The sequence below is a fragment of the Rhinolophus sinicus genome, chromosome 2, assembly GCF_057876585.1.
Source record: "Rhinolophus sinicus isolate RSI-liver-muscle chromosome 2, RSI-T2T, whole genome shotgun sequence".
Lineage (NCBI taxonomy): Eukaryota > Metazoa > Chordata > Mammalia > Chiroptera > Rhinolophidae > Rhinolophus > Rhinolophus sinicus.
In genome coordinates this window covers 15,897,146-15,912,035 of record NC_142502.1, presented here as the reverse complement: position 1 = coordinate 15,912,035, position 14,890 = coordinate 15,897,146, and the positions used below count along the sequence as shown (strand labels likewise).

The window sequence follows — 14,890 nt, the reverse complement described above, 5'->3', positions numbered from 1 at the left end:
AACATGGTAGGCTAGGACAAAGGCCACTCCAAATCCACAGACTCTTCCACAAAATGAGGACATCACTCTAGAATGTTCCACTTTTCTTGTGTGGGGGACGGGGTAGGATTTGTTCTTGTGCTTCCAATTAGTTCAGTTTTCATTAATCATTTAAAAAATAACACTTCTTGATTTGGGGCTCTAATTTATGGATTTACTCTGCCATGATTTCTCCCATGATTTGCATTATGAAATGCTTTCCATGTGAGAAATACAAACAGGAAATGGTGAGTGGACAGCTGGCACAATGTGGAATGGCAGCCCTCTGCCTTCCCACAATTTTTTTTTTAACGACCTGAGAAAAAGGATCAGATTTCTGGTTTATTGATTTCGTTTTCCTTTGTGTATGTGGTAGGGGGAGGGCAAGTGAAGAAAAAAGGAAAATAAAGCCATTCATCATGCAACTAGTTATTTTATGTAAAAAAATGTTTTCTTGGTTTCTGTTTTATGTGCCCAAGCACTTACTCTACATAATAATACAAAGATGTTCTTCGCCTAACCTTGATCCCTTGTCACACCATCCGGGCCCTTTTTATGCAACATGCAGAATAACTAACACTGCTGGGTCATGAAGGCCCATGTGACTTCCCCCGTGACTTACTCTGCAGACTTTCACACTTTCACTGAGCAGACACATCTTCTCTTAGAAGGGTTCTCTTAGAATGAGGACGTTCAACTTTCAGGCAGTACCACGTTAAAGGTATTCATTACTCGGTGTCCCAGGTAGAGGGCTTCCTGAGCTTTTCCTGCCTTAGCCTTTGTGAACAGGGCATAGAAATGCTGACAAAGGGAGAAAGCAGAAAAGAAAGAAAACCCTCGAACACACTCCAAACAACAAAAACAAAAGAATTTACTCCTGGCCTCTCACCCGTTTTTCATTGAGGTTATACAAGGGCCAGCACATGTCACCAACGCCAATGAATACTCATAAGTTGTCATGAAATTCAATATTTCAGTGACACTTAGCTTTTATATTAACCGCCATATTTGGAAAGCTGATAACGAATAACTTGAAATATAAAGCGTATAGATTTCTAAAAAGCCTATGCCCTAACACCTCCTTCTGAAAGGGGCATATTCACTCTTGGCTTCTGTTCCACGGGACCATCCCTCAGAAAGGACAATGATCGCTCTTCCCCTACATGGTACAGTGCGCCCTGGTGGGCCTGAGGCCATAGTCATCCTCTGGGTAACTTAAAAAGCACCGATGTCCTCCAACTGTGTACTCTCCAAATTTGTTTTCATGTGATACTTTATTGGGGAAGAAAATGTTCTGATCTCATGTGTTCATTTTCATATCATTTACTTTAAAACAATTAGTTCTTGTCCAAAAGTCCAAGGCTTAAAAATGTACAGTGATAACTGAGGATAAAATTGGGATTTAGTTGACTTGGAAACCTCTGCTTTTCATTCCTCTTATGATTCCATGCTGTGTGTTCACCTTCCTAGGTAACAGCGACCAGTCAGGGTCCCAGGAGAAGCTGCTTGCTGACAGCCAGGGCCTGAGTGGCTGCTCTCCACGAGACTCAGGATGCTATGAAAGCAGTGAGAACCTGGAAAACGGTAACGTCAGCCCAGACCATCATGAATGCACCTTACCATGCAAGCCACTGGGGTCATTTCTTGACATCTGTGCTTCATTTCATGACTGTCTTTCTTCCTCAGCCCGAGCTGTTGTTTTTGGGAAAACAATAGGCTGAGGAGTTTGTCTAGGATTACTGGTGCTTAATTAAGATCCTTAGGAAGAATGAACATCCCCTCAAGAAGCTAGGCAGCGGATGTGTTTGAGAAATGAGTACAGCAGTCTTCTCATCAGTTGTTCTTCCATCCCACTTAGTACATAAGTGGAAAGTCCAAGACTAAACTTGTGTGTCAGAGAAAAGGACCCTCAACTTCCATTGTCCTAAAACTCTTAGAGTCATAACACCAAATATAGATCGTGAAAAGAGTCATGGGGTTTCGAGTGAGGAGATCGGGGGTTTGAACCCTGAATAGAACATTTATGAGCTGAAGACTTTGGTCAAATTACTTCATGTCTCTGAGGCCCCCTTACTGCTGAAATAGTAAGAGGAGTTTCTCTTTTATAGCTTGTTGTAAGAATTAAAGTAATAATATATGAATAATACCCAGCACTTATTAAACACTCACTGAATGGGCAGTAGACTAGGTTTTTATATATACATAAAACTACTAATAATTACTAATCATCACTCAAACCTTACAGTGCATATTTTATAAAGAAAAATTTTAAAGCTCAGAGGGATTAAATTATCACTGAAGTCCTTGTTCTTTTCACCTGGGACCACTCTGGGTCATAATAGGCTCTCAGTCAATGGTAGACGATATTTTAGACCTTATTTTCCCATTCCATAAGCGTTTTCAAGTCCATACTCTAATTAATTGGTGTCATCATACATCAGCCAGTGGTATCTGGGCTTCGTTGACCTTTAAGCCAGAAGCGATATAGTTTGTATTTGCTATAATAATAACTTTTAAAATGGTGGATTGATTAAAATAGATGGACCTATTTTTAAATAAGGAAAAAGGCAGCATATACCATATACCAAAGGCAACAGAGACCTCTTTGCATGTTTGTTTGCTTATTTATTCTGAGGAGCAAGAATACCCCAGTACTTGGGACTGTCGTTCATGTGTCTCTCATTGCATATGAGGATTTTTGAGGAGCCCCTCTGGGAACATGAGGAGTCCTTCAGTACCATCATCACCCCTCACCTCATTTTCCTTTTTACATACCGTGTTTCCCCGAAAATAAGACCTAACCCGAAAATAAGCCCTAGCATGATTTTTCAGGATGACATCCCGTGAACATAAGCCCTAATGCGTCTTTTGGAGCAATAATTAATATGAAACCCGGTCCTATTTTCGGGGAAACACGGTCAATAGTAAGCCTGAGCAAGGAGAGTCCTCAGCGTTCAGACATAGCCAGTAAAGCAGGCAAGTTTTTCAGTGATCATGGTTACAGAATGCCTCCTTCAGTGAAAGACAGATTCTGGCAATGGCATATCAGAGATTACAGTAGGAAAATATCTAACTGATGTTAAAATAAAGTGAAAAGACTGACTTTATTCAAGCAGCCATTGCTTCATTTTTGTGAAAGCTAGATCTCTGAATAAATAAAAGGTATATGATTAAATTTGTATATTACATTTTGTTCTTTAAAAATCTCAAAACTTCAGACCAGCTAGACAGAACACAGCTACTCATATTCAATATGGTCTCAGAGTTATGTCCCCCACACTCACATCATTGGGCCAGCCCCACCCATGGTTAGTTACCGGAAGTGATTGGACAATATTTGTTTTCACTCCCAAACCATTGGGTCCCATACCCACTGCAAATGATGGACTTGGTTTGAATATCCTCCACACTTACATGCATATAGAAGACATTCAATAAACAGATTTTAGGACAACAGAACCAGCCATAAATTTCACTTTGAAAAGTAGCATAAATGTATGCAGTGAAGGTATGAAATTCTCAGAAGTCCACAATTCAAACTAAAAGCACTTTAAAAGCAAGATGTTTTCAAAATAGTTTTGACTTTTTTTTTTTTTAATCTTTTTTTTTCCTATCTAATTAACGGTTAAGGACACGGTACCTCCTTCACTTTTGTTTATTCAAACATTAAGCCAGGCTTCAGGATTCTATTTTCTAGTTCTCACTAGGAGAATATTTTCAGTGAATGGAGACGTAAATGCAAGGTGTGTTTAAAGGCACCAGTCCTTGCCACGCGGTGCATAACTTCTGGTTTGGGAGCCCATGCTACCTAGAACCATGGTTTTTAATGGCCATCTGTGGCATCACACCTGCCCCAGGGACCACGGGGGGCCTTGGCGGTGTGAGGGATGGTGGCCACCGAGGGGGCGGGCCATGCCTAGACCATCCCGGCACTTCAGCTTTGATCTGTTTTACAAATGAAGCTTCATTAAAAAAGATACTCCTGCTTTGAAAATTACTGATTTCAAAAGTACCCTTTTCTGAGAAAGGACAATTCTATTACTATTATGAACTCAGTGCTAATCTTTCCCGTTCTGACCTCTCCACCATTCTCGTTTATAGTTATCCTCTAACAGCTGTTCCTCTTGATGGCTGTGTGAGGTGAATACATTCCATCTAAAATACGTGCAACTGTAAAACCTAAATTGTGTGTCTCCAATGTCTTTTTATTTTCGCAATAAAAACCAACATTGGAGTGTTGGGAACTATTAGGTCCGTAAGGAAAACAATTTACCAGGTAGCCCTTCCATCAGGGTCACAAAGCAGCGGTATCTTAAATGTCTCAGCAGCTGACTGAGTACAGAGCAATTACTGAGGGAGAGCGATTGGAGGGCCTCACATCTTGTTGGTTGCTTTCCTGTCCTGACAGTTGGGAAGCAGTTGATAGGAAATTTCAGAAAGCTTGCGTGTTTCAGATGGGAGAGGAGTCCTAAGTGGAATGGGCTCAAGTGAACTCAGTGCCACTGTGGGTGGCTCTGTGGTTTAGGGTTGTGCCCCCAAAACTCCCATTATAGTAAGATTAAAAACAGTAGGAAAGGGTTCCCCTAAATCATTGTCGAATACTTAAAGACCATCGTGAGAAATGCTCAGCGTTGATTTTAGCTGCCATTAGAATCCCATCCGGTAGCCTGCGTGCTAAAATGTTTGGTGAGCACCGACTAAAGCAAAGCTTTTAAAACTGCAGGTTGCAATTCATTAGCGGGGTCTATAACCATTTAATTAATAGAAGTTCATAAACAGCAGTTTTGTAAGGTAAAGTGGAATAGAAAGGATCAGGGTACGTTTCCTTGGTAAGATTAGTATCATTAGTATTGTTACTTGTGACCTTTGTTTCAGTTGTGTCTGTGTGTACTGGATGCTGAATAGAAAATGTGTTTTCTTACTGTAGATAATGATTTAAAAATTAGTTTGAGAGCCATGATAGCCACCAAAACCCAGACTAGAGTGAGGCAGATGAGCAGGTAGGTGCTGTCAGGTCCCCGCTGCACTGGTGTGACTCTGAGAGCTGTCACCTCCACCAAGCCCCCTAGGTGCCTTGCCAGCCTCACCCTAATTCCATTTCTGATGAGCATTTTGGGGACTTCAAAATTTGACCCATGAGCCCTGCCACTCAAAGTGTTGTAATATTTGGGGAGACTGGTTCTCCCCAATCCTGGTATTACCACAGCTTCAGTCAAGATGGGTAGCCACCTGCAGCCTAGTCTAGTGACTCCTTAGTTCCAGTGAACTTGTAAGTCCCAAAGTGCTTTCGTTTCGGGTAAGAAACCTTTCCATATCCAGACATGTTCAGTAAATTAATTCTCCTCCAAACTGTTCTGGATTGGACAGGATTTTACACATATCACTGGCAGACTGTTTAATGCTCCAGAGAATTCACCTGTGCCTGCCGAGGAACTAGAGTAACGATGGTTCGCCTCAAGGTCAATTCAGGGATCCTTCCATTATAAACAGAATGTGAACGTGGAATTTATACATATAGTTTATATTGAGAGTTACAGGTAAGGAAAGCCACGTTTCTAAAATTTACACTGAAGTGGTTTTAAGAACTTTTTATGTTAACCGATTTTTAAACTTCAGGTTTAATGTACATGCTTTCTGAAGAGGAATTTCCCTATTCCATTTTCTCTGTGATGATTTTTCTATTACTGAAAACTGGGACCGTAGTCAGTACATTCAGTAGTAATACCAGGTTAATGACCTCCTTGTAACAATGAAATAATAACCTAATAGTGCCTAACGAATAGTGTTAGCCTAGCATGTGGCCAGGTCTGAGGCCTCACGTTATTACACACGTGGGAGAATAAATGCCATTTGACTGTGTCTCTACTTTGCCAAATGCAAAATACTTCGCACGTTGGCTTGTGTCTTATCAGAAAGGATGGGATCATTAATATAAAGTCTGTTTAAGGAGGCAACTATGAAATTAGAGTAAGATTGATATAAAACTGTGAAATCATGAAGGAATCTGGTTTTCTCTCTGCTCATAATGGCCAAACCACTTGTAATGTCACAGTACCTCAGGCCTTTTCTTTTGTTCCTTTTCTCTCAGTTACGCAGCACACACACAGAGATGTTTTTCAGAGAATGTCTTTCATTGACCCCAAAGTGTCCATTTTCTCCTTAAGTGAGCACTCCGCACGCCCCTCTTCTTCTCCCAATCAAATCAAGCCACCACCCAATTTCTCCTTTCTATTTTTCTATTGAAATATTTATTTATTGCTTAATGGGGAGATGTCAGAATTTTAAAATAATTACACATGTTTACTGAAACAACAGACTAGAAAGAAAACCTTTAGTTACAAGGTAGTGGTTTTTCAGCGATCAGAGCCAGCTGTTTCTTTGCACCGTCCAACCCTGATGTGGGTTTAATATTTGTATCTTTTTCTGTAGGCCTAAAGTACTAGGATTTCTTGGCTCATATGTTTTATCATCTGGGGTATTCCCTTCAGCTTCAGCCCAGTGTCAAAGCACACACCAAACATGGTATTAACCAAAAACGTAACAACAGTTAATGAGAGAAAAAGCGATGAAAACTAAGCATTTAGCACAGTGCCTGACCCATAGCTAGTAATTCTCAGAAAAGCTTACTTATCAAGCAGTAATAGCAGTTAACATCAATCAACGATTGTCAAATCAGTAGATTATGTCTGGTTGATAGTTTAATTATTAGTCTAACAGTTTATTTTAATCAGGGCTCTTGCTTCAGTGATAATTAGAACCATGTCAGTATTTTATAGATTGTCTCAGGCAAATTACTCACTTAAGCGTGTTCACTTATTTATACCAAGGTCGGTTGACTGTTTCTAGGATTCATTTATTTTGCATATGTGAACAACACACTAAGATGGGAGGGCTTGGAGGAAGGTGTAGTTTGAGAAGCCAGTGGTCCCCAGTGAACCTTAGAGGGCACTGTTTATATACCCTGTCCCAGAACTCTTGCAAACATGACCTTAGGAAATTTACTCACTAGACAGAGACCTTATCGGTGTGGTTTCTAAGTGGGGTATGGACGGTCAACCTTCTTCCATACTGATTGCAGCTAGGAACAGACATTAGGCCTAGATTTATTTTACTGCCTGACACAGCATATTTCCTTGCCACATAACTCAATTTTGGTCTCCATGAGTCCTGTAATAAGACTAAGAATTATTTCTAAAAATAAAAACAGGACCATAATAACCCTGTATCACCCGACATCATAAAATGGTGATTTTCTGTCCTTAGTGTATATAATTCGACAATGGGATATAGGAGTTGGAGATTTCGATGATGTTAGCACACCTTTATACGTTGGCTTGATTGATGCCCCTTTTAAGACGTGATTGTAAAATATTTCCTTGTCTCGCAGGCAAGACTCGGAAAACTGGCCTTCTCTCTGCCAAGTCATCAACTGAGTCCAGCTTGAAGTCTTTCAACAGGAATCAGCTGGGCAACTACCCAACCTTGCCTTTACCGAAGTCAGTGAACACGCTGAGGCAGGGGGAGGAGGGCAGGCTGCGCGGTGGTCTTGCCCCTCACGCTTCCAAGCACTGTGATCAGCCGTGTGTGACTGGGTTGAACAAAAACCGGAGAAGCCTCCCCGTTTCCATCTGTCGGAGCTGTGAGACCCTGGAGGGCCCCCAGCCTGTGGAAACTTGGCCCCGATCCCATTCCCTGGATGACCTTCAAGGAGAGCCTGATGCTAAAAAAGATGTGCCTAGTGCGGTGACAGAACCCTCCCCTCAAATTGCACCGGAAGTGCCACAAAAGACAGCCTCCTGCATCACAAAGGTTCACAGCCCCAAGCGAGATTCTGCCCTTGACAATGCGATGCTACTGACCCAAAGCAAGAGATTTTCTGAACCTCAGAAAATGACTACTAAGAAACTGGGTGGCTCGATTGCAGCCTCTTCACGTGGCATGACACCTCCTCCGTGTTTGCCCAAAAACTATGATGTGCAACCTCCCGGAGTTAGACACAGTTTAACAAGGACTCCTCTTGAGGGTCACAGAAAAGGACTCGATTTTGAAGGAACGTGTCACCCCCCAGGCACCAAAGAAGGTGAGCAGAGGGGCCCTGAGACCAGAACGCAGGCCAAACATCCTGCACAGCCCCCACCCGTTCCTGCCAAGAAGAGCAGGGAGCGCCTGGCCAACGGCCTGCACCCTGGCCCTCCGGTTCTCGACGCACCATGCCTGCCTCTGAAGAAGGGCAGCTCCAGCGGCCCCAGCGACTGTCATCCCCCTCAGGCTTCTAGGCCTCCCTCAGGGCAGGAGCCGGGCAGCCCACCGAGCACGAGGCCACCGCCATGGCTCTCAGAGCTGCCGGAGAGCGCGAGCCTCCAGGAACACGGCGTGAAGCTGGGCCCGGCTTTGACCAGGAAGATCTCCTGCGCTCGGGGCGTCGATCTGGAAATGCTCACTGAAGACAAGTTACGAGCCGAGGGCATCGATCTCACCGAGGAGCCATATTCTGATAAGGTACTGATGGCCTTGACCCCACTTCATGGGCCTGTGGTTTTATAAGTCAGGCATCCAGGTGAGAGGAATACCAGCTGCCCCTGGGGGCCAGCCGGGAGGCGGAGGCTGTTCTGATGCAAGAGCACGGGGTGGTCCCTAGCAGGGGCCTCTGCCACTCAGTGCTGGGAGGTTCTGTGAATGGTATAGGGCGCTTGGGGGTGGGGGGGTAGTGTCCAGATTAAATGCAAATACAGCCTTGGATATTTTCCTTTTTCTTCTTTGTTTTGCCTGCTTGTTTTTAATTTTTGGCAGCCATACTTTGCAGGTAGAACTATCAGTCAATATTAGAACTGGTTCCTGAAAGACATGGTTTCATGGACAGGATAGGCCTGAGTTCCAGTTTTCATGTCCTAATATGCATGTTATTAGACAGTAACAAATCCTCACTTCATTTTCCTGAATGTAAAGGGAATAACCTGTATAACTACCTCTTGGAGGTACTATTAGGAACAAATAAATGTGAACATACTTTGAAGACATGTAGAACCCTGTTCAGATGTAATAATTGTACAATTATCTGTGTGGATAACGGTTGGGGCGGGGCACAGGAGATTATATGAAAATCCCATTGTACCGAAAACATTGAGATCTATAAAGAAAACTCATTCCGCATTTGGAAAAAACAACACAAAAAAGAAGTCTATTAATACCCCAATGTCTTTGAAGACAAATGAGACTAGATGTAGCCATATGTTGCTCATGGGAATGCAAGCTCTGTCATAATACAATCCTGGGAGTCCTGTTACAAATTCTGTGACCACGAATGCCTTACAGTAAGATCCTCCTGCATATCCAGGGAATAAACCCCTTTGAATGAGAATTCTACTCTACAGGAAATGCTGGCCTGGTGACGTGGGCGGCACAGTTCTGAATAGATGAGACACACATAGTAGACAGTCTCTAGAGCAGAAGTTTACCCTTCTCCCCTGCAGAAGACAGGAAACTGTCTTCCATAATGTTTTGCAAAATGATCAGGAAGAGTAAGATGAGGGCATTGGCCCCCAAAATACAGGATGGCTGTGTTCTGCTTTAATTATGTTTCAAAACATTTTCCTAGAGCGCATCACTGCCTGAGAGATAAAGATGTAAAAGTATTCCCTCTAAATCATGCCGACTTTGAAAAAAATACATTCACTTCAAATTAAAATGTTTGGTGATGTTTTTCCAGTAGCTACATGGCTTACCCCACCTTATGTTTGTTGTTCTTGGAGAAAGAAAAAAGATCCTTGCGACAACCCCTGATACCACGTTTTTGTTCTCCCTCGCAGCACGGCCGCTGTGGGATTCCTGAAGCCCTGGTACAGAGATACGCAGAAGACTTGGATCAGCCCGAGAGGGACGTGGCCACCAGCATGGACCAGATCCGTGTGAAGCTGCTTCGGAAGCAGCACCGCATGGCGGTGAGCGTCGGGCACTTCCGGTCTCCCCACCCCTGCTCTCTGAGTCCATTTAGTTACAGAGCGTAAAGGTCACGCTGGCAACTGGCAACCACTAAGTAGCCCGCGGTTCATTATAGCTATGGAAGGGAGACGCCTGGGGAGAAAGCAATACCTATTCAGCCTGCAAAGTTTTAAAAAGAAAAAGATAAAAATTGCCCATAATCCCAGCACTACAAAAAAGTTAAGTCAGTCTATTCATTTCTCTGCACGTATACAATAGTAAGTGTTGAAACATGATCAGAGCGTGACTCTGTGTCTCTGTTCCTAAAAATTATTTTGTATGATCAGTAATTCACAGTGTTCTAGTAGGCGAGTGTGACCTAGTTTAGCCAGTCCATAGCAATGAAACATTTAGATTATTTCCAACTGTTTAAAGTGATATAGTAAAGAATATCCTTAATAAATCTTCGTAGACGTCCAAGGTTAATTTCTGAGGATACATTCCTTTAAGAGAGTTTGCTTCATCAAGACTGAACAAAATCTCAGGGAATTACATATGGTAGGAAATTACTTTTCTGAAAGGTGTAGTGGTTGGTCTTCCCAGAAGTCAAGTACAAATGTCTGTTTCTCTGCCCTGGCCAACACTTGGTATTGTTAGATTTTAGATTCTTTATTAACAGTATTGATACAATATTAATCTTCTAGTTGTTAATGTAGGTTCAAAATATAGTGGAAAATTGACTATATAAACAAACACCCTACCCACTGAGTATCTTGCTTTTCACACTATCGCACAGGATTGCCTCTCCCGTCATCTTAGGGATCAGCTTGAAGAACATGTCAGCACGAGACAAAATAGACAGAAATATAAATGCTTCCTGTTTGGAAACTTGGACACATAACTGAGGTTACATCTAATTCCAGGTCCCTTCTAGAACCTCAAGCAGCTCCTTGAAAATTTATCTCACCTTTGAGAAGTCAAAGAATTCTCCATGCTACTCTTGGTCTTTGACATCTTCTAGCATCATCATTTTCTGATAGTCTAACAGTGGAAAATGTTAGGCGCGTGAGAAGTAGCCCTCCAGTGGCACTTGTAGTCTTTATAAAATTGCTTTCTTTATTTACCCAGATCCCAAGTGGTGGACTCACGGAAATCTGTAGAAAGCCCCTCTCTCCCGGATGTGTTTCGTCCGTGTCGGATTGGCTGATTTCCATCGGTCTGCCCATGTACACCAACACCCTCACTGAAGCGGGCTTCAGCACACTGGGCCAAGTGCCTTCTCTGTCCCACACTTGCCTTCAGCAGGCCGGCATCACAGAGGAGAGACACATAAGCAAGCTCGTGTCTGCAGCCAGACTCTTCAAACTGCCGCCAGGCCCCGAGGCCATGTAGCCAGGCCTTTACTGGACCTCCCTGGACAAGAGCCACCCTTTCACTGTGCTTATGATGCTGATGCAATTCCCCCTTCGCTGGACATGCAGACCAGATCCAGAAGAAAGGCCAAGTGTGTGGCCAAACAGCACGAAACCTTGGCATGGGACCGATGACCCTCTCTTCTCCAGAAAAGCCCCCATGAGGAAATTGGTGCGGTTCTCTTTGACCTCCACCCCCACCCCCTTCCCAAAGAAAAGACAGCACTTATTTTTATTTTCAGAACACGATAGAACCAAGATGCCAACTTGCCACAAATGCCGTGCCTCCAGTCTGTCTCGGTACGCTGGGAGAGGGCTGGAGCAGAGGCAGGGGCAGCCTGTATCTGATGGTGCCCCTTGCCCTCTGTCTGTCACCCTGCAGGATACCTGGGGGCTAGACGGGCTTCGTTAGGCCAAAGTAACAGACTCGGGAGTGATTGTACACTGTTCACCATGCTCATTGGTTCAAAAGTAAGAAAATCTGGCTGCACTAGGAAAAATGAATTTCCTCTTCTCCTGTAGATAAACAAGAGACATTTTAATAATTGCTTTCTAGCAATCAGCTTTTATTTGCCTTAATATAAGCTTTTAAGCAGTTATCTAACTAGTGTTCACCACCCTGTAACCATAGTTCCAAATCTTCAGCAAAGACTGCCGTTTAACATATCTGGGATGTTTTCAGCAAAAATGGGCTTTTCTAATTGTCTCATTCCAGCGTGGTTTATTTTGTAAGGGTGTTTTATCAGGTACAGATTTCATCTTGGCTTTCAGTTTTTAAACTAACTACAAATCCAGTAGAAACTCACTGAAATTCACAAAGATACGATGTGTGTGTCTGCGAGTGTGTGTGGGTGTGTTTATAGTAAGTACCTTTCATTTTAATCAGTTTAGAGTCGTTACTGTGTCGGTCATTGTGTTGTAGTATTGACTTGGACCCCTGACCACGTCCATTCCAAAAATTCAGTCATCAGCTAACAGATCACCTTTGCAAAGAGTCATTGTAAGGGTGACTGTTTCAGAAAGATGTTTTTTTAAAAAGGGAAGTCGTTTATAAAATGTTTTAAAAGTTGTGTTTTTTTTCAGTTTTACAATTAAGATGTTGTTTTTTCTTTTTTAGGCAATTCTTTTAATTCACATAATGGTTCATTTTGGAGCCAGGCAAACACGTTACCCATATATTAAGTGTTTGCATATTTTCGATTGTTTCCCAGCTGATTTCAGCATATTCTATCCTTTTAATCTTGTGTCTGATTTTCTAGCAAACAGAAATTTAGACAACTAAACAATATATTCAGGTTTCCATTGCTTACAAAATGATTTTCCTGTGCGTTCTTCTCATTAAGCATTCTTAAGCATTGAATGTGATCATTTACAATAGAAACACTTTGAACTCAAAGCGTTGATCAAAAGTTCTGTAATATTTCATGTACTCACAAAAACAAATGATTTCCCTCAGGGAAAAAAAAAAAGTAATTTCATTAATTACAAAGCCATCTTTAGCGTTTGCTTTATATACTTGGATCCATGTTTCTGAGGAAAAGGACATTCTCAGGTGATACATATTTTTTCATGCTTTGGCATGCATTTAAAAAAATAATGTATATCCAATAATACTCACCTTCACTAAGATGCCATGTGAGGAAGTTGTGGAAATCTAGAATTAAAAAGCTGAGGCTGCCAAATTTCTATTGAACTCAAAAAACAGCCCATTTTTGTCACCTCGGGTTGTGACCTCCCTGTCAGCATAGCCCATTTGGAAAGTAACGAGGCTGCAGGGCTCTCCTATAACCACGTCACTGAAACATTGCAAGTGCTACGGTGGAGATGGGTGCTGTAAAACGGACCCTCATTCTGCTTTCTGAAAGAGCCTGCTCATAGTTTAAACAAACAAAAAAGGGAAAAAAAGGAAAACCCACACAAAAAAGTCATGTAAGAGTAACAAAGGGGAAGAAGCAATCTTGTGTGGATTTGCAAGTTTTAGTTCATTTTTACTGTACCATTTTCGTTTAAGTAAAAGTAGCACCAGGAAAGGGAATTTTCTGAGCTTGATCTTTTGAGAATGCCAAACTGTATTTTTGTCACAATTCTTTGGAAATCATTGCCTTTGCATAGAAAAATCAAATTCAGGGACCATGAATAATTTTCGGTGGGAAGGTCTTCCTAATCTGAGGGGTCTGAGATTGTTTTTACCTTATTGTGCTTAAAAAAAATTTTTTTTTTAAATCATTAGTATTTGTTTGGTCTTCTTTTGCTTTAAACTTTTCATTTGACCCTAGAAAAGCTTCAGTGTTTGTGTGTGATGTTGACTGAGGTGGTTTGGGGCCGCCTGTGTCTATTAGAAGACAGGTGGCAAGCAGCAGCAATACCCAGTTCTAATCAGTTGCACTTAGTACAGAAGGTTGAGGAATGGTGAAAATTGGTTTTGGAAAGCACAAAAGAAACCTGGAAAGGCAGTTCAGCTCAGGTAGCTACACATCTATTGTGTAAATTTTTACTTTGAAGCTGTCTAGAAGGAATGCAGCAGCCAGCCCCAACCACTATTTACATTCCCACATAGCCAAGTAGGAGATAGATTTTCATGGCTTTGCCTTAGTCAGATGCCCTATACTCTGTCCTGAAACCCAGATGTGGGTGAAATTGGAAATTACTACTCTATTGGAAATCAGTTCCTGACATAGCAAAGTTTGCTTTCATAACTGCAGCAAAAGAAGTCAATTCTCCAAGTCAGTGCTGCATGTGTGGACGGTATTATTTTCAGAAAAATAAATATAGACGTCTGAGTCCAAGTTATCTTGATTTTAAATTGATAGAGAAAACAAGAAACTGTCAAGCAAGTTATATAACAACTAACAACATTGCACTTTCTGTATATGAAATCAATATTTAAATAACTTATTTTTCTCCATTGCTGTTCTTAAACATTGTAAGTAGCTGTAATATACCAGTACCAATATGTTCTTGCAATTGCTTCAGCCCAAGAAAGCTGTGTATTGTTTTAAAAATTGTAAAAATTATTGTGATGATTCATTTAGCAAAGAGAAAGGACAGAAGGGTTTTCCTATGTATCAAAACTTGTCTATAATTATGTCATCTATGTACCTAGAAAAAAAAAAGTAAATAAATTTCTTTAGTTGAATATGCCTCTTTTGTTGTTCCTTGGGTATTTGAACTACGAATGGGATAGAACTGAAAGGGAATTTATGTGGTTTAAGAATAAAATATATTGTGAAAAAGTAGTAGATCTATATAATTACTTCTGTCACATCATCATTCCTCACTATCTAACATGGACTGATTCTCTTTACCAATTTATTGTTTTTTTCAAATATTGCATAATCGAGTCATATAATCACAGCATCTTAAACTAGAAAGAAATTTGTGGGAGTACCTGCTAGTCTGAGCCCATCATTTTCAAATGAAGAGTTGTAAGGCCACATAGGTGGTTGACTTGCCCAATATTATCGTCAACAGAACCCAAGTGTTCCATTGATAAAGAAAAAAATCTAAGTTGGGCTATTCTGGAAGTTAATTGACAAAAATCC

The 14,890-nt window shown here is 41.5% G+C and overlaps 1 protein-coding gene across 11 annotated transcripts in view; it reads left to right on the top strand.

The window, feature by feature from the left end:
* Nucleotides 1–14,484, top strand: part of SASH1 (SAM and SH3 domain containing 1) — a 233,739-nt gene extending 219,255 nt beyond the window's left edge. For all 11 annotated transcript variants that reach the window (XM_074333692.2, XM_019746922.3, XM_019746921.3 and 8 more), the window contains 4 exons: nucleotides 1,489–1,602; nucleotides 7,406–8,517; nucleotides 9,825–9,956; nucleotides 11,065–14,484. In XM_074333692.2, coding sequence (XP_074189793.2) covers nucleotides 1,489–1,602; nucleotides 7,406–8,517; nucleotides 9,825–9,956; nucleotides 11,065–11,328 — 1,622 coding nt within the window. In that variant the 3' untranslated portion in view covers nucleotides 11,329–14,484. The remainder of the gene's footprint in view (nucleotides 1–1,488; nucleotides 1,603–7,405; nucleotides 8,518–9,824; nucleotides 9,957–11,064) is intronic.
* Nucleotides 14,485–14,890: the final 406 nt, after the last annotated feature.